Source organism: Pristiophorus japonicus, chromosome 14 (genome assembly GCF_044704955.1).
Source record: "Pristiophorus japonicus isolate sPriJap1 chromosome 14, sPriJap1.hap1, whole genome shotgun sequence".
NCBI classification, from domain to species: Eukaryota; Metazoa; Chordata; class Chondrichthyes; family Pristiophoridae; genus Pristiophorus; species Pristiophorus japonicus.
Genome location: NC_091990.1, coordinates 146969122 through 146983994, shown reverse-complemented (window position 1 = coordinate 146983994; position 14873 = coordinate 146969122). Strand labels below are relative to the sequence as shown.

General features: G+C 50.1%; 1 protein-coding gene across 1 annotated transcript in view; it reads left to right on the top strand.

Moving 5' to 3' along the window:
* Window positions 1-3046: 3046 nt before the first annotated feature.
* cstpp1 (centriolar satellite-associated tubulin polyglutamylase complex regulator 1) overlaps window positions 3047-14873 on the top strand; it is a 431022-nt gene continuing 419195 nt past the window's right edge. The window contains exon 1 of the mRNA XM_070899677.1: window positions 3047-3253. Coding sequence (XP_070755778.1) covers window positions 3211-3253 — 43 coding nt within the window. The 5' untranslated portion in view covers window positions 3047-3210. The remainder of the gene's footprint in view (window positions 3254-14873) is intronic.

Sequence of the window (14873 nt, the reverse complement as noted above, 5' to 3'; positions counted from 1 at the left end):
ACGGGGGATATTGTGTTACATACACAACACACCTTAGTGGAATTGTTGAACACTGGACGATTAAAAACCGTCTCGAACGGCTGGAAGGCTGCTTGGGAGGCTGTTCTGTTACCCAAATACAAATCTGTACAGATAGTTAAGAGATCTGAGCCAAAACCCTGCATCTATGATGGGAATGGAAGGAGAGGAACACTGCTGCACCAGTGAAGAGGAATGAGAGTATGTAGGTATGATCAGGGAGTTATCTTTGACGGAACCAGACTTGGAGTTATATGTGGACGGGTCACGTAAATATGTTAACGGGACACCATGGACAGGCTGGGCTGTGGTAGCGGGAGACGGCACCATCCAGAGGGAAGGAAGATTACTGGGGATAACTCAGCACAAGTTGCAGAGCTAACGGCATTGTTAGAGGCATTGAAATTGGCAGAAGGAAAACGGGTGAATATCTATACTGATAGCCACTATGCATTTGGCATAGTACACGATTATATGGCAGCCTGGAGTAGAAGGGGAGTACATCTCCTCGAGAGGCAAACGCATACAGCATGAAGACTTAGTAAAGAAATTTGTAGCCGCCTCAGCATTACCCACTGAAACCGCGGTAGTAAAGGTAAAAGCCCATCAGCGGGGGAATTCCCCCACAGAAAAGGGAAATAGAGCCGCAGATCGCGCAGCCAGAAAGATGGTAGAGCAACAGATTGCGGCGGTGAACGAGATCGGAACAGAACCAGAGACGCAGATAGACATAGCTGCTATTACGGCATTGCTAGAGGAAATATACATATCCAAATTACATAAGGAAGTATCCCAGGAGGAGAAGCAGTTATGGGAACGAAGGGGTGCAAGAGAAAGGGCGGGGGGATTATGGAGGAAAGATCAACTAATATGTACACCCAGCTGTACACAACAAGGGGTAATGGAATTATACCATGGTAGACAACACACAGGCATATCCAATATGTTGAACAACCTCCAGCGATGCTGGTGGTGGCCCGGAATGAAACAAGCTGTGGACAGATTCTGCAGACATTGCCACAGATGTGCACAATATAACACAGGGAAACCTGTCAAGGTAAAGTGGGGACATCAGCCGAGATCCAGAGGCCCATGGGAGAAGTTGCAGATAGACTTCACTGGACCCTTACCAAAATCAAAAGGAAAGACTTATTGTTTGGTAATAATAGATTAGTTTACGAGATGGGTTGAAGCATTTGCTTCTAGAGATTGTACAGCTACAACAGTGGCACAAATAATGGCAGAGGAGGTAGTACCATGATAGGGAATCCCGGTACAGATTGATTCAGACCAGGGAACGCACTTTATGGGAAAGATCATAAAGGAGACATGTGCCCTATTGGGTATTAGACAGAGGTTTCACATACCATACCACCCTCAGAGTTCAGGGATGGTAGAAAGGATGAACCGAACGTTGAAATTATCGTTCGCTAAAGCAATAGAAGACACAGGGAAGGAATGGGCAGAATTACTTCCAAGTATATTAATGAGACTTAGGGCAACTCCGAATAGAACGACGAGACTGACACTATTTGAATAATGACCGGATGAGCAATGACACTGCCAGAAGGAGTCGTCACCAGAGGAGAGGATATAGGACCCATGAAGGACAGAATCAGGAGGTTTATTAAACAATTGTGTATGCAATTACACGTTCTCAGACATGAGGCCAAAGACCAACAGATTATACGGAACCTAGAGCAGGATACGCGAGATGACAAGAAGGAGGTCCTGGCGACAGGTAGCAAAATGATGGCAAAAATAATACCAGTCAAACCAGGGCTAGCACCCAAGTGGTCAAGACCCTACGAAGTGGCCATCATCAACATCTTCATTGAGGCGTACGAAAGCATGGACCTTACACTAAATATCCGTAAGACAAAGTTACTCCACCAACCTGACCCCGCCACGCAGCACTGTCTCCCGATCATCAAAATCCATAGTGCAGCCTTGGACAACGTGGGCCATTTTCCATACCTTGGGAGCTTACTATCAGCAAGGGCAGACATCGACGACGAGGTCCAATACCGCCTCCAGTGTGCCAGCACTGCCTTCGGAAGAGAGTGTTCGAAGACCAGGACCTCAAATCTGGCACCAAGCTTATGGTCTACAGGGCAGCAGTGATACCCGCCCTCCTATATGGCTCAGAGATGTGGATCATATGCAATAGACATCTCTAAGTGCTGGAGAAGTACCACCAGCGCTGCCTCCGCAAGATCCTGAAAATCCACTGGGAGGATAGACGCACCAACGTCGGTGTTCTTGATCAGGTCAACATTCCCAGCATCGAAGCACTGACCACACTCGACCAGCTCCATTGGGCGGGCCACATTGTTCGCATGCCTGACACCAGACTCCCAAAGCAAGCGCTCTACTCGGAACTCCTACATGGCAAGCGAGCCCCAGGTGGGCAGAGGAAACGATTCAAGGACACCCTCAAAGCCTCCTTGATAAAGTGCAACATCCCCATCAACTCCTGGGAGTTCCTGGTCCAAGACTGCCCTAAGTGGAGGAAGAGCATCCGGGAGAGTGTTGAGCACCTCGAGTCTCATTGCAGAAACGCATGCAGAAACCAAGTGTGGACAGCGGAAGGAGCGTGCGGAAAACCAGACTACCCACCCACCCTTTCCTTCAACCACTGTCTGCTGACCTGTGACAGAAACTGTAATTCCCGTTTTGGACGATACAGTCACCTGAGAACTCACTTTTGGAGTGGAGGCAAGTCTTCCTTGATTTGGAGGGACTGCCTATGATGGTGATGATATAAATGCAAGTCTTTCTTTCAAACACAGAATGAAATGCCTCCTTGCACTTGAGAAATGTAAGTTGATGTGATGCAAGCTAACCGTTGCTGCTTAACGTATTACAGAAGCTTTTGTTTTTAGTTGTGCAGATTTCTGCAAAGTGCAGACAATTCATTCGTCTCGCAATGTGAGTTGGAAGAAGAGGAGTGGAGGCGGGTCCCTTGCACCACACGCGGAACCAAGGCCCCGGCACCGGTTGTGCTGAGCGGGTGAATGTTTGCAGCGGCGCGTTTCCGGAAAGCTGCTGTTATGGTAACCGGCGCCGACAGGTGAGGGGCGGCGGCGCAAGTGGCCGAGAACGGTTCGGATCGGATCGGATCGGATCTCCGCTCTTGTATCATTCCTGGAGACAGTGGAGCGATCATCCGCTCGGGCCATTGCGGGGAGGATGAGCGTGGACCGCTTCTCCTTGTCAGCCGAAGACTATCTGAGTGAGTATGGAGCGGAGCCCTGGCACTGTGCACTGGGCGGGCCGGGAGGTCGCGCTTGAGCATCATGGAAACGGCCTGAATTATTTCCAAATGCCGCCCACCCCTCCACCCAGCCCAAGGGGCTGACTACTTACTGGGCCGTTATCCCATGGCCACTGGGCACCCTCTGGGCTAGGCCATCCCAGTGAACATGCTCAATATATGGGACACTCTGATAGTCTCAACAAGCACTGACCAAGGTTTGCAAATATGCATTTTCCAACATGGTCATAGGATAGCTATCAGAAGCAGGGGACCTTGATGATATTTTTTCTTCTCCCGTAGCTTTCGGGCTCTGCAATTGCGGCGTCCCTACCGCCGATAATGCACTAACATAATGTATAGGGACACTTGCAGTTTGTTGCATAAATTTGAACATATTTTTTGTGTAGCGGTATTTGAAAATTTCTTCTTCTTAGACAATCCCCAGGAGTCGAGGCTTCCACACTAAAATGAGTTCTAAGGCGACTGCTGAGACCAATGCGGGATCTACAGTCTCTGTCGCAGATGGTGGTTGGAGGGATGGGTGGGCGGAGTGCGGGATTTGGCGTACGCTTCTTCCGCTGCTTGTACTTGGCTTCCTCGTGCTCCCGGTGAAGAGAATCTGAAGTGTTCAGCGCTTTCTCGGATGCTTCTCCTCCACTTTGAGTGGCCTTGGGCCAGGGATTCTCAAGAGTTGGTGGAGCTGTTACAATTTTTCAAGGAGGCTTTGAGGGTGTCCTTGAAGCATTTTCTCTGCCCTCCTGGGGCTTGCCTGCTGTGACGTAACTCGGAGTAGAGTGCTTGTTTTGTGAGTCTATTATTGGATGTGCGGACAATGTGGCCCGTCCATCGGGGCTGATCAAGCGTGGTCAATGCTTAGATGCTGGGAATGATGGCCTGAGAGAGAACGCTGACGTTGGTGCACCTAACCTGCCAATGAATTTGCAGGATTTTGCGGATGCAGTGTTGGTGGTACTTCTCCAGTGCTTTGAGGTGCCTACTGTACATAGTCCATGTCTCTCAAGCATTTAGGAGGGTAGGTATCACTGCTCTGTAGACCATGAGCATAGTGCCGGGTTTGAGATCCTGGTCTTCGAACACTCTTTTCCACAGGCGGCCAAATGCTGCACTGGCACACTGAAGGCGGTGTTGGACTTTGTCATCAATGTCTGTCCTTGCTGATAGTAGGCTCCCAAGGTATGGGAAGTGGTCCATATTGTCCTAGGTCTCGACATGGATCTTGATAATCGGGGAGTAGTACTGTGTGGCAGGGGCAGGTTGGTAGAGCACCTTTGTCTTACTGATGTTTAATGTCAGGCCCAAACTGTCATACGCTGCAATGAAGGTGTCAACGATGGTTTGGAGTTCGGACTCTGCACAAATGCAAGCATCATCTGCATATTGTAATTCAATGATAGAGGTTGGAACAACCTTGGATCGGGACTGGAGGTGTCGGAGGTTGAACTATTTCCTGCTTGTCCTGTAGATTAACTCCACAAATTAGCATAATGAAAAGACGAAAAGACCACAAGACACCCTTATCAAAGAGGTTTCACACAGCATTTAAACTAAAGACATTTTTTTTGTATGTTGGACACTATGTGCCAACTCTGTTTATAAATAGAATTATAGGGCCCAAGTTTCGAGCCGCGCCTAGAACAGCGCAGTCCCGACCTGGACGCCCGTTTTTCGCGCCACAAAGTGCGCCTAAAAAAACCCTCCAGATTCTCCAGCTCCCTGCAGGTCCTCTGGCCCTCGGCGCAGCGCAGCAGGAGCTGTAGGGGGCGGAGCCAGGTCCCTGCGCTGAAAACAGTGCCGGGACCTCTGCACATGCGCGCCCATGCAGTAGCTCCAGGCGCCCAAAACTGTGTGGGAGGGGCCGAAGCACGCAGCCCCTAGCCCTGGCCGAATGGCCTCACTGGGGCTGCGTGAATAAGACTCCTCCCACGGCTAGCTCCTGCTTCCTCCCGACCCGACCCGACACCCGCTTCCCGCCTCCGGACCGGACCCGACCCCGACCCGACTCCCGCTCCCACCCCCCCAGCCCCCGGACTGGATCCGACCTGACCTCCCTCCCTGCCCCCGACCCGAACCGAACCGACCTCCCTCCCACCAGCCCCCCGACCCGACCCAACGCCACCTACCTGTAAATCTGGTGCTGGGGACGGGCCCTGCCCGAAGTCTCGAGCCTGGCCCGTTCAGCCTCCCCTTCTCCCCCCCCCCCCCTTCTCCTTTCCCCCCCATCTCCTTTCCCCCCCATCTCCTTTCCCCCCATCTCCTTTCCCCCCATCTCCTTTCCCCCCCATCTCCTTTCCCCCCCATCTCCTTTCCCCCCCATCTCCTTTCCCCCCCATCTCCTTTCCCCCCCATCTCCTTTCCCCCCCATCTCCTTTCCCCCCCATCTCCTTTCCCCCCCATCTCCTTCCCCCCCCATCTCCTTTCCCCCCCATCTCCTTTCCCCCCCATCTCCTTTCCCCCCCATCTCCTTTCCCCCCCATCTCCTTTCCCCCCCATCTCCTTTCCCCCCCATCTCCTTTCCCCCCCATCTCCTTTCCCCCCCATCTCCTTTCCCCCCCATCTCCTTTCCCCCCCATCTCCTTCTCCCCCCATCTCCTTTCCCCCCCATCTCCTTTCCCCCCCATCTCCTTTCCCCCCCATCTCCTTTCCCCCCATCTCCTTTCCCCCCATCTCCTTTCCCCCCCATCTCCTTTCCCCCCCATCTCCTTTCTCCCCCCTTCTCCTTTCCCCCCCTTCCCCTTTCCCCCCCTTCCCCTTTCCCCCCCTTCCCCTTTCCCCCCCTTCCCCTTTCCCCCCCTTCCCCTTTCCCCCCCTTCCCCTTTCCCCCCCTTCCCCTTTCCCCCCCTTCCCCTTTCCCCCCCTTCCCCTTTCCCCCCCTTCTCCTTTCCCCCCCTTCTCCTTTCCCCCCCCTTCTCCTTTCCCCCCCTTCTCCTTTCCCCCCCTTCTCCTTTCCCCCCTTCTCCTTTCCCCCCCTTCTCCTTTCCCCCCCTTCTCCTTTCCCCCCCTTCTCCTTTCCCCCCCTTCTCCTTTCCCCCCCTTCTCCTTTCCCCCCCTTCTCCTTTCCCCCCCTTCTCCTTTCCCCCCCTTCTCCTTTCCCCCCCTTCTCCTTTCCCCCCCTTCTCCTTTCCCCCCCTTCTCCTTTCCCCCCCTTCTCCTTTCCCCCCCTTCTCCTTTCCCCCCCTTCTCCTTTCCCCCCCTTCTCCTTTCCCCCCCTTCTCCTTTCCCCCCCTTCTCCTTTCCCCCCCTTCTCCTTTCCCCCCCTTCTCCTTTCCCCCCCTTCTCCTTTCCCCCCCTTCTCCTTTCCCCCCCTTCTCCTTTCCCCCCCTTCTCCTTTCCCCCCCTTCTCCTTTCCCCCCCTTCTCCTTTCCCCCCTTCTCCTTTCCCCCCCGTTCTCCTTTTTCCCCCCCCGTTCTCCTTTTTCCCCCCCCGTTCTCCTTTTTCCCCCCCCGTTCTCCTTTTTCCCCCCCCCGTTCTCCTTTCCCCCCCCCCCCGTTCTCCTCTTTCCCCCCCCGTTCTCCTCTTTCCCCCCCCCGTTCTCCTCTTTCCCCCCCCGTTCTCCTTTTCCCCCCCCCGTTCTCCTTTTCCTCCCCCCGTTCTCCTTTTCCTCCCCCCCCGTTCTCCTTCTCCCCCCCCCCCAATCTCCTTCTCCCCCCCCCAATCTCCTTCTCCCCCCCCCAATCTCCTTCTCCCCCCCCCAATCTCCTTCTCCCCCCCCAATCTCCTTCTCCCCCCCCAATCTCCTTCTCCCCCCCCCAATCTCCTTCTCCCCCCCCAATCTCCTTCTCCCCCCCCAATCTCCTTCTCCCCCCCCCCAATCTCCTTCTCCCCCTCCCCAATCTCCTTCTCCCCCCCCCCAATCTCCTTCTCCCCCCCCCCCCAGACAGAGAATGAGAGACACACACACACACACACACACACAGAGAGATAGAGACACTGACAGAGACACACTGGCGAGGCATCCCAGCATGCTGTTGGAGGGCTCCCGGTGCTGCAGTCGGTAAGTAGAAAATGTTTTATTTATTGATTTAAAATTTTTTTAATTTCTTATTAATTTTTTTAAATAGATTTATTGGTTGATTTATTGATGTTTTTATCATTTATTATTGATGATGGCTCTTTATTTGTAAAACTGAAGTGTTTAATGTTTGTAAACTTCCCTTTTAAACCCCCCCCCCCCCATTCCCTACGCCTGATTTGTAACCTACGCCTGATTTTCTAAAGTGTAGACAAGGTTTTTTCGAGCGTACAAAAATCTTCACTTACTCCATTCTAAGTTAGTTTGGAGTAAGTTTTCACTGACGAAACTTTGAAAACAGGCGTAAGTGGCTGGACACGCCCCCTTTTGGAAAAAAAAATTCTGTTCCAAAGTGAAACTGTTCTAACTGACTAGAACTGGAGCAAACTAAATGACGAGAATTCCGATTTCTAAGATACTCCGTTCTACACCAGTTGCTCCTAAAAATCAGGAGCAAATCATGTGGAAACTTGGGGCCATAAATACTGTTATTTTTAGTACTGTGGATTATTACTGAGTTTCCAGTGATCCTACCTTTAAATTTTTTGCTGCTAATATCAGCTATTACTATTCAGCAAGGTGACCACAACCTTATGTTAAATGGCCAAAATTTCAGGGTGGGGATGAGAAGACAATGAAAATTTGCAATTTTTCTTTCTAAGTAAAAGTTTTACATCTAGCACATAACCTGTAGAGTGTGGGAAAATCTCTGTCATATAAACAGCGTGCTGACGCAAAAAATCGTGATTGGCTCAAGTATCATCATATTGATAAAAAAGTGACAATTCGCTAAAATTGAGTGACACTGATAACTTCAAATATGATTGTTAGGTAGAGCAAGCAGGAAACAGCGTAAAGCTTCCAATGAGCCAGGAACTATCACAGAACCAACCTGGCAAATCACTCAAAACATTTTTTCAAACTGTTTTTAATGGCGATCTAGGTTTCTTATTGATCCTGCGTTATGCCTCCAAAAATACAATTCACATGAACTAATTTTTAAAAAATCAATCAATTCACAACCTCTCGTGTTCCAATGATATTTCTCTCCAAAGGCCTGTTCCTCAGTCAGGGACTTTGAACTTAATCTAAAATCCAGGAGTAGAGCAGGAAGAGGCTCCAGCACATAGCAGACTACATCACCTAGAATGCATCAGTACCACTCTATGCAAGTACAAGCACTCTGGTGGGTGACCATTCTTGTATTGTAGCCTTCAGGAAACAAAAAAGGGCGCTTGAAAAGTGTTTGGAGTGTTCTCCCCCCCCCCCCCCCTTTAATCAGGGGGCACTTGATTTAATTGTTTATTTTGTCTTCAACGAAAAGAGTTGTAGCCTTTGGGCTACTGCCTTCACCTCAATCTATAAGACATGTTTGTGGGCTTTGCAACCATAAAGGCATGGTACACTCTGTAAATGGCCAGTCTTGCTGTTGATCATAAAAATATTCTTGTTCTTTACTTTATTTTGAGATTTACAATACATTTTGGTCTCGGGAGCGATGAAAGGAAACAAAATACTGGGAATTTTTCATGATTGATCGCAAGATAGGCCATTCTCAGAATGGGCCACAACTTACTGTTTGTAAGCCCCATGCCAACTCAATCCAGTATATCACCAGGCACCTATCTTGGGCTTTGTAGATGGTGGAGCGGAACGGTACGGTGGTGAGCCCCACTCTTGTAGCCTTAATGTTGATATGGCTGGTCCAGCGAAGCTTCTGATAAATGGTGACCCCCTATATGTTAATGGTCGGGGACTTAACAATGGTGGTGCTCTTGAAAGTCAGCGAGATGGGTGGGGCCTTCTTTTCGAGATGTTAATTCTCTGTTGATTAGGTACAAAAAATGTTGATTAGGTGGCACAAATGTTACCTATCAGCTCCAGTCTGGATGTTGTCCACGTTCTGCTGTAGGCTGGCTATGGGCAGCTTTGTTATTGGAGAAGTTATGAATGGAGCTGGACACTGGAATTGTCCACAAACAGCCACAATCCTGACCGTATGTCAGAGCAAAGGTCATTGATGAAGTAGTTGAAAATATTTGGGCAGGGCACTTCTTGAGTAATTCCTTCTGAGATGTCCTAGGGTTGCAATATTTGGCCTCCAACAATGATGATCATCTGTCTTTGTTTCAGCTATGACTCCAGCTATGGGAGTATTTTCCCTTTGACTCCCACTGACTTCAGTTTGGCGAGGGCTCCTTGGCTCCATACATGGTCGAATGCTACCTTAATGTTGAGGGCAACTACTCTCATTTCTCCTCTGGAATTCAGCTCTTGCATTCATGTTTGGATCAAGGTTGTGATGAGGTGGAACCGACTGGTACTAGCGGAATTGAGCATTGGTGCATAGATTATTGCTAAGTTGGTGAAGCTTGGTGGCACTATTGATGCCTCCTGCCATCATTTTATTGATAATTGTGTAGCGTTTCATAGCATGGTAATTGGCAGGGTTAGATTTATTCTGTTTATTTGTGGAAGGATAAATATTGTTGAGTAGATGCTAGTGTCATAGCTGTACAGGAAAATCTTGGTGAAGGGAGCGTCTGGCTCTGGTGTACAGGTCTTCAGGACATTTTCAGGATCCATTGTTATCATTGTGTTTAGTGCACTCCCAGCTTCTTAATATCGTGTGGAGTGAACCAAATTGCCTAGACACTAGCATCTATGATGGAGAGGATGGGAGGGGGCCAAGTAGGATAATCTATTCGGCACTTTGGGCTGAAGTCACTTGCAGTCACTTCAGCCTTGTTTCTTGCAACCATGTGCTGGGTTCCACCACGATTGAGATGGGAATGTTCGCATGGTCTCCTCCTCCTGCAAGTTGCCTGATTGTCTATCACCATTCTTGATTAGATGTGTTTGGGCTAGATAGCTTTGTTGTGATCCATTGGTTGTGGAGCTGCTTCGCTCTGTCTATCATCATCATAGGCAGTCCCTCGAAGCGAGGATGACTTGCTTCCACGCCAAAAAGGAATGAGTTCACAGGTGTTTCAATGAAGGACTTGAGGGTGGAAGATGCCTGTGCTTGGATTTTTTTTAACATGTGGTGGTCGTTGCACACCAGCCATCACACGGGCTTGACCGAGCTAGGTCTTGGGTAATCCTTGCCACTGGACCAAGACTACTGGAGACCACCTCTGCTGCATGGACCGAACGCGCACACATATAGCAGTGTGGGCTGGCCCGTGCTGCCCTCGCTTCTTCTGGGCCTCAGACTCACGCCTCTCCTGGGCCCCGGTCACTTTCATCTACAAACTCTTGCTGCTCCTTCATCACTCCTGCTGTGTCTGCCCCACTCCAATCAGCGACCGGACTTCGCAGCCGTCTCCATCCTGCAATGGTATGCCGCCGCACGCTGCTCCCTCTGATGGCCCCGGCCTGCTGATGGTCTTGCAGGCTGGGACCGCGCTGATTTCCTGGCCGAGCCGCCGCATGCTGCTCTCGCTGCTCTATCTATAGCCTGCTGTTGTTGGTATTTTGTATGCAGGTAGCACTGTGTTGTAGCTTCACTTGGTTGGTATGTCATTTTAAGGTAGGTTTTGTGCTTTGTGCTGCTACTGGCATGCCCTTCTATGCTTCCGTTTGAACCAAGATTAGTCCCCCAGCTTGATGGTGATTTAGAAGTGAGGGATGTGCCAGGCCACAAGGTTATAGATTTGTCAGTTGAGAATTGGTGGTAAGGAAGTTTTCTTCACCTTGTTTCATATAAAGCAATGAGGGTCAATATTGAGGACTCCCAGGGCCATACCCACCCAACTGTATTCCACTGTGGTCCCATCTCTTGTTAGTCTATACTGCTGATGAGTTATGAAACATCCATAGATGGTGATGGAAGAATGTGGGATGCGGGCTAATAAATATGATACTGTGAGTGTAACTGTGTCAGGCTGTTGCTTGACTAGTCTGTGGGGCAGCTCTCCCAATTTTGGCGCCAATCCCCAGATGTTAGTGCTCTATCGTTTCCTGCCTGTTACTTAATATCAGGTCCAGAATCAGTCCTTTTCATGTTGTTATTTGATCATCCATGTCAGAGTCCAATTTTGTTTCCAGGATCATTTCTACACTATAAATTTCCTAATTTATCACTGGCAATTTGACGTCACTCATAACAGCTTCATCTGTTCCACTAAATGCTGCTTTTATTTGACTCTAAAGTTCTTGGCCCAATTCCACCTTCCATCATCATCATCATTATAGGCAGTCCCTTGAAATCGAGGAAGACTTGCTTCCACTCTAAGTGTGAGTTCTTAGGTGACTGAACAGTCCAATATGGGAACCACAGTCTCTGTCACAGGTGGGACAGACAGTCGTTGAAGGAAAGAGTGGGTGGGACTGGTTTGCTGCACGCTCCTTCCGCTGCCTGCGCCTGTTTTCTGCATGCTCTCGGCGACGAGACTCGAGGTGCTCAGTGTCCTCCCGGATGCACCTCTCCACTTAGGGCAGTCTTTGGCCAGGGATTCCCAGGTGTCGGTGGGGATGTTGCATTTTATCAAGGAGGCTTTGAGGGTGTCCTTGAAACGTTTCCTCTGCCCACCTTAGGTTCGCTTGCCGTGTCGGAATTCCGAGTAGAGCGCTTGCTTTGGGAGCCTTGTGTCACGCATGTGAACAATGCGGCCTGCCTAACGGAGCTGGTTGAGTGTGGTCAGTGCTTCGTTGCAGGGGATGGTGGCCTGAGCGAGGATGCTAACGTTGCTACGTCTGTCCTCCCAGGGGATTTGCAGGATCTTGTGGAGACATCATTGGTGGTATTTTTCCAGCGACTTGAGGTATCTACTGTATATGGTCCACGTCTCTGAGCCAGACAGGAGGACAGGTATCACTACAGCCCTGTAGACCATGAGCTTGGTGGCAGATTTGAGGGCCTGATCTTCGAACACTCTTTTCCTCAAACGGCAGAAGGCTGCGCTGGCACATTGGCGGTGTTGAATCTTGTCGTCGATGTCTGCCCTTGCTGATAATAGGTTCCTGAGGTATGGAAAGTGGTCCACGTTGTCTCGGGCCGTGCCGTGGATCTTGATGACTAGGGAGCGGAGGGGGGGCAGTGCTGTGTGGCGAGGGTCAGGTTGGTGGAGGACCTTTTGTCTTATGGATGTTTAGTGTAAGGCCCATGCTTTCGTATTCCTCAGTGAAGATGTTGACTATGACCTCCCCACCCAGTAGTTGGTAGCAGACATCCATTGTTGGTTTTCTTCCGATTGTGTCCCTTTCCCCATCCATAGGGTTTCCACCTTATACGAACATGGACTAGGTCCATCTCTGTTGTAATCAAGTTCTCGTCATGTAAAAGGCTGGGGGCTAGAACCTCTTTTTTTGCATGCTTAACGTCCACTTAACACCCTTTTACTGCTGAAATTATGTATAACGCCTATATATCGCCCATTTAGCCACAAAATGGAAACTGGTGGGCATTTTTAGGAAACTTATCGCCGAGCGTTACTTTCCCCATGTGCTTAATGCCGGGAAAAAATATTACCGCCCGCCCACTTTTTTTGGACGAAATTAGCATAATGGGCGAATTCAACGCCCATAATATCGGCCAGTGTTCTTTCCACACGGAATTAACACCGAGATTCAATATTAACGCCTGCCCACTTTTTTTTGTCGTAAAGAGCATATTTACCGAAACTAGCGGCCAAGAGATCGCCTTGCGTTAATTTCACCACCTCGCACACATATCGCCTGCAATATCACTCGCCCAAAAAAGCGCCCAGAAAAGTGGAACTAACCGGAACGAATCACAGCGTTATGGACATCATGTTTTAGATCACATGTCGCGTCCTTTAAAAGGCTGCTGTGCTTCAACCTCGGCGGAGTTCGGATGTACTCTGCAGGTCGTTGGAGTTGATGTGAACATCTGTAAAAACATCTTGACCACACTGTGACCGATTGGAATTGAAGAGGTGTCTTGGTCGGGGCATTCCTTGTTTGTAACCAATTGGTGGAAAACAGAGAGCTACTGCAATGGGGCTTGTCCTTTCTCAACCTCTCTTGATGACCAATTACATGCAGCAGACTTGACATCGCCAAAGGAACGCTCCATTGCATTATTTGCCCAATGTAAGACGTGACAGACAGATAAGGAGGACCAAACGTTACAGCCCCGCAAGTACAAGGAGAAGCAGTCTTACTTCAACTTGCCCGACACCACCTGCCTTCGCTGACTGCACTTCCACAAAGAGGTTATCACTGAGGTATGCCAGCTGATGAGGGCAGATCTGCAGCCTGCCAGCACCATCAGTACTGCACTGTCCATCGAGGTCAAAGTCCCCACGGCACTGTCATTCTACGCCTCGGGTTCTTTTCAGGCCATAGCTGGAGACATTTGTGAACTTTATCAGCATGCCACACATCGTTGCATTAGACAGGTCACTGAAGCCCTGTATGCATGCAGGAGGGACTTGATCAGCTTCCCTATGACCAGGGAGGCTCTAGGATTCTCCAGAATTGCAAACTTCCCCAAGGTGCAGGGAGCAATAGACTGTACGCACATCGCGATGCAGGCACCTTTTCAGGATGCTGAGGTTTTCAGGAACCGCAAGGGATTCCACTCCCTGAATGTCCAACTGGTTGTCGACCACCAGCAAATTATACTGGTCGTGAATGCTCAATTTCCGGGCAGCATCCATGATGCTCACATCCTGCGTGAGAGCACTGTACCTGACTTATTTAACAATGAGCCACCCAAGGTCAATGCTGGATGCTTGGTGACAAAGGATATGGCCTCGCCACCTGGCTGATGACCCTCCCCTGCGTGACACCCACACCGAAGCCGAGAGGCGATGCAACGAGAGCCACAGAGCAACTTGCAATATCGTGGAGAAAACCATTGGAGTGCTGAAGCAGCACTTTAGATGCCTGGACCACTCGGGAGGCAAGCTCCAATACCACCCTGAGCAGGTAGCTAAATTCGTGGTGGTGAGCTCCATGCTGCACAACTTGGCTATCAGGAGGGGACAAGAATTGCCTGATGAGTCTGGTAGTCAACCTCACCAGAGAGAGGAAAAGGAGGACGAGGAGGCAGATGCTGACATCGGCCCAGACAATCAGGCTGACGCTGAAGCCATGTCCCCGGCCCCCTGTAGACCGCATGAAAGGGCCCATGGTGGCATGATAGCTGCAAGAGCGCATCAGGAGCTCATCAATGATCGCTTTGCCTGAAAGAACGTTGGTGTTATTTACAAGGCTGACATACTGCTGGGTGTGCAGGTGATACATCACCTTGGTGACAGTTAAAGTTTAAGTTGATTGAAGTTAAGTGTGATTATACCCTTTGATAAGGAATTATCAGCGTGTAATGGTGCAGCTATCTGAGCCAATGTGCTACAAGGTTTTGTTAAATAAAAAACATTTAAACTGAACATTAGTCTGAAATCATCAGTATTTTTGTACAAACCAACATACCCCCCCCCCCCGGCTTCTCCTCCTCCTAACCTTAACCTCTACCCCTTCCCCTTTCCCTCCTGACTCCAAGCCGCCTGGCTGAAGAAGTCCTCAGGCGATGCTTCATTGGGGTGGGGACGGGGTGACGGCCGAAGCGCTGCTTGGATGGATATGGAGAGGATGGTC